Here is a 15,239-nt window from a genome sequence, read left to right on the forward strand (position 1 = left end):
TATCATGACTTTGTACTGATCAACTGAACCAACTCAACACTTTTTCCTTTTTGTTTGTATAATTTAACTTCCTCTCTGTAAAACGTCCTGAAATAAACTGTTAAATACCTGCAAATTACACAGAAAGATTCTCAGAAACTGAGAAGTAAATATTTAACACAATATATAAAATATTCAACATGAACAAAGAGCAAAAGGACACTTCTGTCCTCTGATGAAGACGCTGCAGTGTCTGTTTGCATTATTAACGGCTGTAAATCAACCAGTTGTTTGTCTCCTGACTGTATGAAGTGTAACTGGTCAGAGTGGCAATTATTCAAAAAGTTTCCAAAAACACCATAAATGACTGTAGAGGAGTCTGTAGACTCCGTCAGACGAGCTCGTCAGACGGTGGAAATGCCCTTAAAACTGTGAACTGGTCCTTTAAAGCTCAGCTGATGACGGAGAACATCTCCAGCAGTGCAAAGCCTGAAGGATGTGGTGTTTCAGGTTTTTTGTCCAGCCCCTGTCCGTCCGCAGACAGACGGACAGACAGCAGAGTGGATTGTGCTGCAGCTTCTTACAGCAGCTAAACCGCAGCAACAGCTGGCAGGCAAGGAATTAATCTTGCTGTGTTATTAAAAGATTAGATAATGGCTTATTTATCTGGGATGGTGTGTGTGTGTGTGTGTGTGTGTGTGTGTGTGTGTGTGTGTGTGTGTGTGTGTGTGTGTGTACGTGTGTGTGTGTGAGTGTGTGTGTGTGTGTGTGTGTGTGGGGGGGGGGGGGGGGTTTAAAAGGCAGAGATGAAAGCAAATTGAAAAACAAGGAAAAAAAGGAGAAGGTTGTGTACGTACGGGGCATCGCGTCGACGCCTCCTAAGATGGCGAGTCGAGCCGACATGAGACCCAAACCCAGATAACTGCAGAGAGAATGAACACATGACACTACATCAATCAATCAATCAATCAATCAATCAAAACATCTGCAACTATGTTCATCATCATTTAAGTTACGTTTCAAGCAAATGTGAAGATTTCCTTTGGTTTGGTTTACAGAAAACTAAATGTCATATTGATCTCTGGGAAGTTGTTTTATGTTCACTATTTTAAATATTTATATGTGTGTGTAGACAGTGTGTGTACCTGTGTGTGTAGACGGTGTGTGTGTGTGTACCTGTGTGTGTAGACGGTGTGTGTGTACCTGTGTGTGTAGACGGTGTGTGTGTGTGTACCTGTGTGTGTAGACAGTGTGTGTGTACCTGTGTGTGTAGACAGTGTGTGTGTACCTGTGTGTGTGTACCTGTGTGTGTAGACGGTGTGTGTGTGTGTACCTGTGTGTGTAGACGGTGTGTGTGTGTGTACCTGTGTGTGTAGACGGTGTGTGTGTGTGTACCTGTGTGTGTAGACGGTGTGTGTGTGTGTGTGTGTGTACCTGTGTGTGTAGACGGTGTGTGTGTACCTGTGTGTGTAGACGGTGTGTGTGTGTGTACCTGTGTGTGTAGACAGTGTGTGTGTACCTGTGTGTGTAGACGGTGTGTGTGTGTGTACCTGTGTGTGTAGACGGTGTGTGTGTGTGTACCTGTGTGTGTAGACGGTGTGTGTGTGTGTGTACCTGTGTGTGTAGACGGTGTGTGTGTGTGTGTGTGTGTACCTGTGTGTGTAGACAATGTGTGTGTGTGTACCTGTGTGTGTAGACGGTGTGTGTGTGTGTGTGTGTGTGTACCTGTGTGTGTAGACGGTGTGTGTGTGTGTACCTGTGTGTGTAGACGGTGTGTGTGTGTGTGTGTGTGTACCTGTGTGTGTAGACGGTGTGTGTGTGTGTGTGTGTGTGTGTACCTGTGTGTGTAGACGGTGTGTGTGTTGTTGAACATCTGGAAGGACCTGATGTATTCGATCGGTGAGGTCTGGATGGTTTTCTGCACAGAAGAAGTTTAAACAGTCGTCAGAGTTCATTTGACTTCTAAACCACAGACTGTTGATAAAGATGGCCGACGCGTCTCCACTTCCTGCCGCTGTGCAACAGTGAAACCAAAATATCTCCTTTCCAGGAGCGGCCATCTTGCTTGTGTGATGTCATTTGGAGCCAGAGTCTGCGCAGTAGAGTTGGGCGGTGGAATGATGGCCTGCGGGACACGCCCCCTCAGCCGAGAGCAGCTGTCACAGTCGTCAATCATGATGTCACACCCCCTTTTTATATTTTCAAACTAATTAAAAACAAACTGATCAGAAAAATCAACGACCATGACAGAAAGCATCTTTGGGAAAACTTACTAACATCAACTTTGATTTTCCTCTAACATGGAGGGGGCGGGGCTTATGAGCTATAACTGCAGCAGCCACCAGGGGGCGTCCAGATGTTTGGCTGCTGGTCAGTCTGTGCTCTAAACCATCAGTGCTGAGTTAGCAAAGTGATTTCCACCAGTCAGCCTCAGGTCGTTTTCACGGCGCCGAACGTCCAAGTGAACAATGTTCCGTTCGAGTCAAAGAGGAAACGACCTGCTCACTGCAGGGACACAGAGGAGAGGATGACGACGATGAAGACGACACAGAAGAAAACAGCAAAGAACAAGAAGACGACCTTGGAGACGAAGACGAATCAGATAAAAAACGAGAAGAAACAGACGACAACGAAGAAGGAGAACATGACGAAGACGATGATGTTGAAGAAAACGAGGACGAGCACAATGAAGAACAAGACAACAACCTCAGTGTTTAAGTGATCTGACAGGAGATCCAATGCAGTGATGACGAAGTGATCAGGTGATCAATCTCTCGTGTGTGTAGTCTGACCCAGATACCCCCCCGCCCCCCCGCCCCCCGCCCCCCCTCCTCCTGATGTGAGGGTGTTATTTGGGATTAGCGAGGCGTTTACGGATTAGAGCCTGTAAGATGGATCCTGGTAGTTTAACAGAGAGAGAGAGAGAGAGATCTTCCTCTCGGAGTCTTCCTCACCTCGTCCTGAGGGCTGAAGGTGATCTGAGTCGACCCGCCGCCCAAATCCAGCATCCCAACTGTGGGCGAGTCAGCACCATGAAGACCACCTGTAGCGGGAGAGAGAGAGCGAGAGAGCTGCAGTTTAATCCAATAACAGTTAATCACTATTTCTTGTTCACGTTAATCTGGTTTCGGATTCATTCTGTGTTTTCAGTTCTCACCGGTGAGGAAGTTGACGGTGATCCAGGCAGAAATCCCTGAATGAAAACACAAGATTAAAACTTTTAAAATCACCGACCGGCACAGCGAGAACACACAACATGGCCAAAAGTATGTAGACACCTTCACTCAACAAGCGTTTTATTAGGAACACCAGTGTAATCTGATCAATCCAATAGATAGGAGATCATTCAAGGATCCGAACCAGGAGCCTCTAGAGACGTCGGATCCGGCTACACGGGGCCGACGTTAGCTTGGTGCTCGGTTACGTTTCCTTTACAGCATCATGTGTTTCTGGTTTGTGGTCTGAACATAATGAGACTCATTAATCTCAGCTGTTAAACACTTCAGTCTGTAACTGATGTGAACAAAGAAAGTCCAGCTCTGGTGATTCTGGACTCTGTGTTACTGGCTCTTCTGTCTGGTTCATGTTTTACTGCCCGCTGACTGTTGTAACGTCAGTGCTGCGCGCACACAAGCAGAACCAGAAGAAGAAGAAGAAGAAGAAGAAGAACTTCCAGGTTCAGAGATGGAAAGTTCTTATAGATTCATTTTTTAATTTATAAAGAAAGAACAAAAGTCTATTTTTAAGTTTATATCTGCAGTTTTAAACTATAAACTTTTTCTGTCAGTGGATTTAAAAATAAAGATCGAATAACTTTTTAATTTTTTTGTCTCTGTTTCTAAAATGAAACTTCAAAAACCAAAAAAACATCCCGAGCATAAAGCTGCACTCAACATCATTTCTGACTTTATAACCGATTAATCAATCATTATTTATTTGATTAGTGAACTGATGTCTTGTGACTGATTTAAACAGTGAAGCAGCGACGTGATCGGAGCAAACTGAGGATCTTTTTATTCAGGTCAAACTCAAAGACGACATTAGTGTGGCAGAATATTTGCACTCAGCTGGCTGCATTAGAGCCTTTTACCAGCGACCTTTGACCTGCTGCTCATGCACAAGTGGATGATTAAAGGGCTTGATAGGAACTGTATCATAGGAGCTTTACCATAAAACTCTAAGAAGCCATTTTAAAACAAAACAAACAAGTATGTGGAGGGACATGGAGCTAAACACCGGCACTTAGCAGGCCGCCGCCCCCCCCCCTCACTAACCACTCTGACATCTGCATTAACAATAAGTCGCCTCCATTCAGGACGCTGCGAGGGTAATCTCAGCCCGCCATAAGCATCGGGCCAAGAACGGCAAAATATGGAGCGATAATAAGGCTGAGCGGATCCGGTTAGACTCCTGAGAGGAGCGCTGATGGCCGGCTCGGCAGCACAGGAATGTGTCCATTAGTGGCTCCGAGGAAAAGAAGTTAATTCAGTAATCATTAAAAGACATTTATGGCAGAGGAGTAACGAGCTGATCCCACTCAGAGAGAAGGAGAAAACATTTCAGCCTCAGGGATAATCGCCTTCAAGATTAAGTGGGACATTATCCCACATGGCCATAATTGCTTGTATGAACTACTTTATAAAGGATTGGATTATATTCTGTGCGAGCTGCACACAGAGCAAACGTTTCAAACACAGAACCTACATGTGGTTCATATAGAAACATAAATACCCAACAACAATCGTATTAGTGAGTTCATTGTGATGGCAGAGCAGGAGGTCACCGCAGGGACACGACTGACCCCCCAACAAACATCTGGCCACATCCAACCAACCCTCTTCATCATTCATCCATTAACCGATCAATCGTTTGGTCTGTAAAATGTCTGCTGAAGTCTCCTAAAGCCTAATCAATAAAGCTGGAAATGATGAATGTTTGTTAGACAGAAATCACTTAAAGGACAGTGTGTCTTAAACCAGTCAGAAGCAAAAAAATGAACATTAAACATGTTTTTCTTGCTGTAATTCTTCCTCCTTTTCATCCTGACCATATAAACGTTCATTCATAATATGCTTACAGTGTAAGTGATGGAGTTTATCTGAAGTTACTATGAAGCTTCAGCCGGCTGAGTTAATCAAATAAAACGGATATTTTTCACAGGTTAAGTCTTCTTAGTATGAAATTCTCTCTTTGACGTTTCCCTGTTGAAGCAAAAAGGGAAATTTGTACTAAAAAGGTTGAAACTCAACTTGACTTCTCATTTGGTCTCTGTAGAATATTTATTGGTTTACATCATTTCATGTGTTTGAACTTCATCGGGTCTAAAAAATGTCATAAAATCATGAAAAAACGTCTAAATGTTGAAGGTGACGACCTTTTATTAACAGACACTAAAACACTGTGCAGGTCGACGATGTGGACAAAATCAAATATCACAATATTATCGACCAAATATCTCGATATCGATATTGCAACAGAACTGTAGGACGACTATTGGTGTTTACACATCACATTCACACAATGAGATTATTGATTAATAATCATCAGTAATGTGGATTTAATGACTAGTCTCACTTTACTGTAATACAGCCTTTAAACCAGGAAAAGACATTTATGACATATCATGATATATTCATGTCCAATATCTCGTCTCATATCACAATATCGATATAATATCGATATATTGCCCCGATCTACACGCAGGTATTCACTTTATTATGATATAAAACAGAAAAACAGCAAATCTTCACATCTGAGGAGCTGATTTGTGTTTTAGTTTGATAAATGTATAAAAATAACAGACGTAGCCGCCGTAACGTCACCCGTTGGTTTGTGGTCTCTCGTTTGGCGTTTTGACCGTCGCCATCTTGGATTTTTAGAGCCAGAAGTGACCATATTTGGACGAGAGGGTGGAGCTGACTCTAATGCTAGCTGCTAGCCGCTAGCTTGGTTAGCACGGTGCATTTACAGTCTATGGTTAACTGTGATAATGCTAATGCTAATTTTCATTAGCAAAAAACAAGCTTAAAACAAAATGTACGTCATAGAAAAACTGAACATCAACTCGTTAATTAAACTGAAATCAGTAATTACATAGAAATTAATTACAGTCCAGTTATAAACAGGGAAATAAAACAAAAACATGATTATTTCTGCCGTAAAGTTGTTCATTTTAACATGGAGGACTATGGAGGACTATGGGGGTCTATGGAGGACTATGGGGGTCTATGGAGGACTATGGGGGTCTATAGAGGTCTATGGGGGTCTATGGAGGTCTATGGGGGTCAGTGGGGTTTCTATGGAGGTCTATGGAGGTCTATGGAGGTCTATGGGGGTCTATGGAGGTCTATGGGGGTCTATGGGGGCCTATGGGGGTCAGTGGGGTTTCTATGGGGTCTATGGAGATCTATGGTGGTCGATGGGGGTCTATGGTAGTCTATGGGGGTCTGTGGAGGTCTATGGGGGTCTATGGGGTCTGTGGAGGTCTATGGGGTCTATGGAGGTCTATGGGGTCTATGGAGTCTGTGGATGTCTATAAGGTCTATGGAGGTCTATGGGGGTCTATGGGGGTCTATGGGGTCCGTGGAGGTCTATGGGGTCTATGGAGGTCTATGGGGTCTATGGAGGTCTATGGGGGTCTATGGGGGTCTATGGGGTCTGTGGAGGTCTATAAGGTCTGTGGAGGTCTATGGGGGTAATCAATGATCAATCTCTGTTAATCGACTGATCAACTGAACTCAAACCCTCCTGCACGACTGAGCGCAGACCGTCTGCCTGGTTCGTCTCCCGTTTCAACTAACTTTTAATCTCCATGTTGTTTAATCCTCCATGTTGTGGGTTCTCAGTGGGGAAATCAGAGTGGGACCTCTGAGGCTTCTGTGGGGAACAGGATCTACTCGCCGCTCATCCATCTGAGCGGCTTCACAGATTACACTAATGAAACGATGAGGACACGAGTGTCTGTAATCTAATAAAGTTATAAAGAGATAAAGAGGATCATGTTCCGCACGAAGCCTCAGCAAAGGTCACAGAGCCCCAAATATCAGTTTTTATTTTTGAGTGGTTCTGATTCGCTTCAGTTTGGTTTATGTGACAGAGTGTCGATCAGTGATCAATAAAGACGTCATACCTTCATCGGTGCCGTCCATGATGGACACGCTGTCGTCTCTGGATAGAAACGGAGACTCCATGAACAGCGCCCTCACCTGGACACACAGGAGAACAGCAGCACAGTGTCTTGTTTATTCTTACATATAAACATTTTCGGCCGATAAAAGCTCTAAAATGAAATATCGGCATCGGCCATTTCTGCCAATAACGAGAGGCCGATTTCTCGCCATCTCCTCCACCGCCTGACTGTGCTTCCCTCCACAGACTGTTTCACCCTAACGGTCGGTCATCGGTATGTCCGCGGAGGAGCTGCTGCACAGATAAGAAACACCTCGGCTGACAGGATGTATCACTCTGTTTGGAAAATAAAAATCTTTTTGGTTTATAACGGCGGTTGGCGACCAGCGTATTAGGTGCATTAGCGCCACCTTCTGCTCCGGAGTGTGGACCAGAGATTAAATCCTACACATTAATCCTGTCTGTCTAATAAACTCAAAGAAAACTCTGCTGCTCCTCCCACTTGGCAGGTTCATTAAAGTTTTAAGGCTTCCCAAGTTCTTCCTTCATATATTGTCTTTCTTGATCATACATGCTTGCATGCATAATAGTCTCCTCAGCCAGCGGGAAAAAAATATGTGCATATATCGGCATCGGCAATCAGCCACAGTAAGTTGGAAATATCGGCATATCGGATTTCCAAAAATCCAATATCGTGCATCCCTACTCATTAGCATCACTACTGATGGTCTAAATTATGAAACTACGATTACAGAAATTATGTTCATGCATCCACAGCTGGAAGGAACAATCATATGAGCCTGAACTTAAAGACACAGCAGCTCTATTAAATCAGAATTAAAGGTGCAGAATGTGAGATCACTCCAAACCAATCAGGGGCAGCATATCAGCAGAAGGTCGGGGTGTCCGTTACGCTCCGTTAGCGCTGAATCAATAGTGCGTTATCATTGCTCTGTTAGCTAGCAAACTGGGTAACTACCACTTCAACTAAGTATGATAACAATATCAGTTCAGTGCTAACGTTGAGCTAACGTTTGCGTGAATAAATCTAACCTAGAAGAGGAAGCACTACTTCTTCCTCTCATGTTGGAGGCTACAGTGACTCACTATCGCCTCTTGAGGTACAAACTGGTATTACGAGACAGGACAGACGGGGCTAGCTGGTTAGCATGCTAACTTTAATAAATATAGGTCTTTGACTTAACACCGAAACGGTTATTTCTTCACATTCTTTTGATCATTTTAGTTAAATATTGAATGTTTTAAACTAAAATTCGTACATAATTTCTTTGCACCTTTAACGTGAATCAGACTTTTGGCACATAAAGTTGTTTCTTCTTATGCCGTTTTTCCACCCAGAGTTTATTTATAACTTTTGACATTTACAAAAAAAATCTAAACTTATAGTCTGTCACAGTACAGTTTTATTCATGAATCTACGCAGTTTGTGCATCTGGATCCAGCTGTTTATCTGCTCTGACTGTCTGGCCTCAGATCTGTTGGAGTTTTTCGGTGTGATATCGTCTCTGGTCAGACTCCAGACTCTGCTTTGGTCCGTTAGTCTCGACCTGCCAGGTGGCTAATTAGCTTTTAGCTACAACTTGAGCTGTTTTTAGCTGATATTTGTTGACATTTAGTCAAACAGTCTGCAGAAGCAGCTTGTTTCCATGGATAAACAGACGGTCACTGGATTACTTTGATACTGAAGAAAACTGAAAACTGATGATTTCTGGGAGCGTGATCTGACATTTAGTTCTGAAGATTGGATCAATGGGATGTAAAAAAAAATGTTCTTCACTTTTTTTTACATGAACAAAATTTATTTCTTTCAGTAGGACGTATTTTACACCTATTCGCCTCCTGGAAACGTTCCCATGAAGGTACGTTTATCCACCTGCTTTGGTCATGTGATCACATGCAGACATTGTGGAAAGAGATTCACTCTGTGATCCAATATCACTGATAAACACTTCATTGATAAACCGTCGTCTTCATCTGAGCTGTTCAACCCAGAAAATATTTGATAGCAAATCTGTTGATCTCTGATTTGTTTGTTTATGACTGAAAGAAAATGGCTGAATGTTTCATCTTGATGTGCTACTTATTGATTTCCTATCACATTCCTGTACAAGACTCACTGTGAAGTTTTGGTCTCAGCTCTGAAGTCCAACCCCTCCCATCTGAGAGAGCTGGATCTGAGTAACAACTGTGACCTGCTAGATTCAGGAGTGAAGCTTCTGTGTGCTGGACTGGAGAGTCCAAACTGTAGACTGGAGTCTCTGGGGTCAGTTAATTTGCTGTAGCCTTAGTAATTGTATAAATATATATATATATATATATATATATATATATGAACATTATACTGCAGCGTCTGTTGTTGTCTGGTGTTCATAGGTGTATGTGCAGGTTCTGCAGCTCTTTTCTCTGGTTTCTAAGTGGATTTATTGGCGAGGGACGTCAGATATATTGATCTCCTCAGGAAGTGAAGGTCACACTGAATGACATTAAGGTGCTGCTTGTTCTCATACTCTGGTGAGTTGTTTCTATACTGCAGCAGGTACCTGGAGGGCAGCGTGATGACCATCCTGCTGGGAACACCTGAGCCCTCTTCATCTCTGCGTGTTGTTGTACTCATGGATACACTGTTTTTACTGATGATCACATTACTGTTGCACTTTTTATTTAAATAAATTATTGATTATTTCCCTTCAGCCTCTCTGTTGTCATGACTTCAGAGGCTGGTTGAGACAAATTCGGGGGCTTGTCCATCTTTCAGGGTCCGTTCTGCAGTAAAGCGTTTGTAGCTCTGGAGTTTGATTTGCTGCTGCTGCTGCTGTTTGTGATTATTTGTAATTTGTTCCGTTTTGTATTTATTGGCGTTTGGATGGAACGTGTTGATACGGGTCCATGTCTGTGAATGAAACGGTCGTCACAGTTGGCGTTGCGAGGTTTCGGGAGGGTTCCCCAGCAGGAAACAGGCGCTTTTTGTTCGGGAGATGCAGCAGTTTGTAGTTACTAGCTTCTTTTTGCAGCCTGACGCTACTTTAACACATAAACATATATTTGACCCCCCCTCCCTCAGCGCCCCCCCTTCCCCCCCCAGTAATCAGCTGTTTGGCTGAATCAGAAACTGTCTGATAATAAGAGCAAAGCTTCAGATTAAATCACTTTTTGGCTGGCTGCTCTAGTCCTGTTATTACTGATTACTTAAAAGCTTTAATAGACTTTTTCTTTTTTGGCCCTCACATCACGATGATGATGATGATGATGATGAAGAGGAGGAGGAGGAGGAGCTGTGGGGGTGCGGAGAGGCATTAGCTTCCTGTGAGGATATTAGCTAAAGCAATTCAATTGCATAATGCAGCTGAATGTGATCCAGCACAGAGCGGATTATAGACGACGCGGAGCTGCAACATCAGATTCATTGATTAGTGGACACACAGGACATTTATCTGCAGCTATTCTGATAATCAATTAATCATTTTCAGTTATTTTTGATATGAAAACTGTCCGATTCCAGCGTAGATGTGAATGAGTCGTCTTTGATACTTCAGATTAATTGACAGTGAAGATTATTGATCGTTGCAGCTCAGACTGGTTTAGTTCAAACATTTCAACAAGCTGCTGTTGTAAAAAAACTGCAAGTAAAGCAGCAAACAATTATTTTCATTACTGATTCATCTGCAGATGATTTTCTCAATTAATTAATTAGTCCATTGGTTGTTAAAATGTCAGAAAATGATGAAAATATTGATCAATGTTTCCCAAAGACGACGTCATCAAATGTCCACAAAAGATCTTCAGTTCACATTAAACAAGCTGCAATCAGAGAATCTGGACTTAAAAATGACTGAAAATGATGAATCGATTGTTGGAGATTAATTTAACAGTTATTAATTAATTTAATAGTTGGTGACTAATCGATTAATCAACTAATCGCTGCAGCTCTAAATGCAAGAATCAAGTGATTCAGGAGAATTTGTGGATTCATCTGAACGAATTTACAGTTTAATTATGAAATAAAACAAAGAGCTGCAACGACAATTTTAATAATCAATTAACCGTTTCAGTCATTTTTTTAAGACAAAATATCAAAAAAACAAACTGCAGCTTCTAAAACGTGACAGTTAACGATACGAGTCATGACTATCTGACATCTCATTAACGATTCATTGATTAATTGAGACAATAATCGGCTGATAATCGTTAGTTGCAGCGCTGATGCAGATGTTTCTGTCAGCAGTAAACAGAGAAACATCTGCAGGCTGTAATATTCTCTCTATTATCTCTGGTGGTTACACGACGCCTCTCGTATCATATGAGGACGTTTTTATGTTTCCTCTTTATTTCTGATGGATTCATGTTTCTGATAAACGTGTCTCTGTGAATCAAACGGCTGAAATACGTCGGTTTATAAGAAGGACGTGAGAGAGAAACGCTTCAGTGAGAGTCTCACTCTGTCCAGCAGGTGGTCGGCCTTCTCTCCGGGCAGCAGGCGGAGGCCGGCCGTGGCCTTCAGGACCACCGGGGTGATGCTCCAGACGGAGGGGGGGACGCTGGCCTTCGCCACCTCCAGCAGCTCCACGATCCCGGCCGTGCACTGCACACACAGGACGGAGAACGACCTTATATATTATACATATTAATATTATAGATTTCCTTTATTTATTTTGTGTTTTTTGTTTATTTTTTTAACATTTCATTAATCATTTTGACATGTTTTGTCTCTCTGCACCTTTTCTAATGATTAGTTTGTTTATTTGCACAGATTAAAATCAAACAAAGACACAAAAATAACAATAACAATAAACATGCAGGCTTATTGATCATATCTACACTCCAGCAAAAATATTTAATCAATGAATAGAGACAGTAATCTGCAGATGAATCAATAACGGTGGGGAGTAATATTGATAAGGTGTCAGCTTCCTTCCATCACTGCCACGTTAGCAGCAGCTCGTACCTTCTCTGGATCGTCAGCGTATGCAGACAGTCCAGGTTTGATGGCTCTGAACGTCTCGTGGGCCAGTTTGGGAGCTTCTGCAGGAGAAAAAAACACCGTAAACATGATAAAGCTGCAGTTTGATCCTGAACAGCTGATAAAGGATCATACAGAGCTCCGTGTGTGTGTGTGTGAAAGCCTCAGTGTTTAACTGAGTCTGTCTTCATCTGTCTGACCGACCGCCTACATGTGAGTTGTCATTAATCCACATCTGTATAACTAACAGGTGCTGCCATTAGTCCGTTAGCTCTGATGCTAACAAAAGGAGCCAAAACAGCACTCAGCCTGTGATTTAGCTTAGCGCTTAAATGCGATAACGAAGGCATTTGGCCCGAACGCTGCAGGAAACTTTCTCTAAGCCTAATAAACCAAAAGCCCTAAAACGCACTAATGAGTCTGTGTGTTTTAACTCTGGCAGCGCCGCAGCAGAGCGCCGCAGCAGAGCGCCGCAGCAGAGCGCCGCAGCAGAGACTCACATCTGGTAATTAATGTCTGGGGCCAACATGTGGATTTTAAATACACTAAAAGCAACTCTGAGATAAACCTTCACAGTCTGATCTGAAAGGATCCAAACATCCTGTTTATATGAGGAGTCGCTCTCCTCCACTGATCGATTCATTGATTAGTCCCACAAAAGGAAATTAATATGCAATTATTTTGATAAAGTGTAGAACTGCAACCAACAATTATATCAATCTGTTGATTATTTTCTTCATTAATCGATCAGTTGTTTGGTCCATAAACTGTCAGGAAATGGTGAAAAGTATTGATCAGTGTTTCCAAAGCCCACGTCATCAAAGATCTTCAGTTTACTGTCATTTTACAAGCTGCAATCAGATAATTTGGACTTTTGTTCTTAAATAAAGACTCATTAAGACAATTAATCAGTTATCAGAATAGTTGGTGATTAATTGATTAATTGATTACAGTGATGTGAGTTCATCATCAGGTCAAAACATGAATCTCAAGCTTTTCTTCTTAAGAAAAATGACTCAAAATGATTAACTGATTAATGTAATAGTTACTATAGCAACTAATCATTGCAGCTCTGAGTAATCGTTTCATTTTTAATCAAAGAAGAAGATGTTTCATGGTTCCGTCTGTTTTTCTCTCTTATATCTGACAGTAAATATCTGAAAACATCAGTGAATTTGATTCTTTCACTATTTTATAACGTTTCATTAACAATTAACGTAGAAAATAATCAGCGGATGAATCGCTAACGAGACGCAGACCTCTGTTGTCTGTGTGGAACTTGAAGACGTGGATTCTCGTCCCAGTGCTCCCAGCATCGAACATGATGCCATACTGGAAGCTGACGGGCCTATCGAGGCCGGGCCGCTGCTGGTGGTGGGGAGGTAGTCTGTAGGCTTCGGGCTTGGCGGCGCCGTAGTGACGCTTCACAAACATCAGGTAGGCGAGAAGGCAGCCCACGAAGAGGAAGACTCCAGCGAGCTTTGGTCTCTTCATCACGACTCATTCTGTGTAAAACCGCAGAGTCGAGCTAGAAGAGCCGCATCCCGAGAGCCTGACGAGGAATCAATGAAAAACAGATCAATAAAGAGTCAAACAGTCACAAGGCAGCAGGAGACAATGACTATTTAAGACTGGAGGTAAACATTCAGTCATCACTGAAAATTCATTTTAAAGCTACAAGTTGTTTGTTAGGAATTCATTCTTGTAACTTAAGATGATGAAAGGTAACAAAAAGTTTATTAAATTAAATCTGATGTTCAGGCTATGATGTCGTTCTCTAACTTGTTGTATAAGTCTGTATGTGAGAGAAACGAGAACAGAGTTTGGTTTTAGTTAACAGACTATAGAAATAGAGGATTTATTTATTTAAAATTAAAATATTCTGCAGATACAGTTTAATGAATAACAAAAAGTCTGTAAACATTAGAAACTACCTGATGTTTAGGATATAATGTTATTTTCTAGCTTAATTCTCAGTGAAAAGAGGTAAAAGTATAAAAGTCTGTATGTGAGAGAAACGAGAACAGAGTTTAGTTGCTTATTAGTGATTCTATCAGCTTTCTATGTTTCTCAGTAGAAGATATCACAGTTACAGTTAGTAAAAAAAGGTTTGAAGATTTTGTTTCTTTAAAATTAAATAACTGACTTTGTTTAAAACTAAGTAACCTCTAAAAATAAGACCATCTTTAGATACTTTCAGCTATGGCACCACTGATTCCTCAAATTAATTATGTTAATTAGATATTAAATTGACAGATATTTGCCGGTGTTTGGTGTGAACAGCTGCTTCTATAACAGGAAACATTCATACAGTCACATCGTGTATTTTAAACAAGTATTAGACGTCGTGACAGGCGGAATAAAGTCACACTGGCTGTTTCTTTACAGCTTTACACAACATTTCTTTCTTCACAGTTTAACCTGAAACAGGCAGCAGGTTAGCGGAGAGTTAGCAGCAGGCTAACAGCTCCAGCCGCTAAAACAAACCGTAAAAAACGTGTTTACGTACCGAGCAGAAACCACCGGCAGCCGCTCCGTTAACTCAGCCGTTAATTCACTTCTCTGCTCATTCTTCTTTCTGCTAATGTCAACAATGCGGCGCTGTCTGATGACGTCAGACTGAATGGCGGTAACGTGGCCGAAAACACGGAAGCAGCTCCGCTAGCTTCACGGCTAGCTTAAACAAAAGCGTCTTTTATGTCCAACTTACTTTATATAAACTCGTTTTTTTTATACGTGGAGGAAAAGTTGTGTTGAGAAATAAATCACTAACACGTCTAAGAACTCCAACATCTTCCAGTGTGGTTTATTAATATTATTCTCCAAGAATGTTCACTTTTTAATCCACAAACATGACAGAAACAGATGTCAGACAGAAACTAAACTTTAGCTAAACTGCAAAATAAAAAAGCAACAAAGACCCTATTGACTAATGTTACTTGAATATTAATCTGCACCCCTTTATTTATTTATTTTTCCCTCATCCTATGTGTTATTTAGTTTTTATTTACTGTAAAAAGCTTCTTGCACAATCCTTTACTGAAAGTTTTTTTTTTTTAGTTATTATTTTACTGAATTCCCGGCACTTTGCTCTTTTTCTTCTTTAAACTTGTTTATATGTTATCTGTTTTTTTTTTTATTTGACAGTTGTCAA

General features: G+C 41.6%; 1 protein-coding gene across 2 annotated transcripts in view; it reads right to left on the reverse strand.

Moving 5' to 3' along the window:
- The window catches only part of entpd6 (ectonucleoside triphosphate diphosphohydrolase 6), a 19,662-nt gene extending 4,630 nt beyond the window's left edge, over positions 1–15,032 (reverse strand). The window contains exons 1-9 of one of the 2 annotated variants that reach the window (XM_042434324.1): positions 14,595–15,032; positions 13,345–13,637; positions 12,071–12,147; positions 11,564–11,707; positions 7,109–7,184; positions 3,137–3,172; positions 2,934–3,022; positions 1,818–1,897; positions 837–901 (exon numbers count right to left, since the gene is read on the reverse strand). In XM_042434324.1, the coding sequence (XP_042290258.1) occupies positions 837–901; positions 1,818–1,897; positions 2,934–3,022; positions 3,137–3,172; positions 7,109–7,184; positions 11,564–11,707; positions 12,071–12,147; positions 13,345–13,579 (802 nt within the window). In that variant the 5' untranslated portion in view covers positions 13,580–13,637; positions 14,595–15,032. The remainder of the gene's footprint in view (positions 1–836; positions 902–1,817; positions 1,898–2,933; positions 3,023–3,136; positions 3,173–7,108; positions 7,185–11,563; positions 11,708–12,070; positions 12,148–13,344; positions 13,638–14,594) is intronic. The other variant, XM_042434325.1, reaches the window with a different exon arrangement.
- Positions 15,033–15,239: the final 207 nt, after the last annotated feature.

This window comes from Thunnus maccoyii, chromosome 14 (assembly GCF_910596095.1).
Source record: "Thunnus maccoyii chromosome 14, fThuMac1.1, whole genome shotgun sequence".
NCBI lineage: Eukaryota > Metazoa > Chordata > Actinopteri > Scombriformes > Scombridae > Thunnus > Thunnus maccoyii.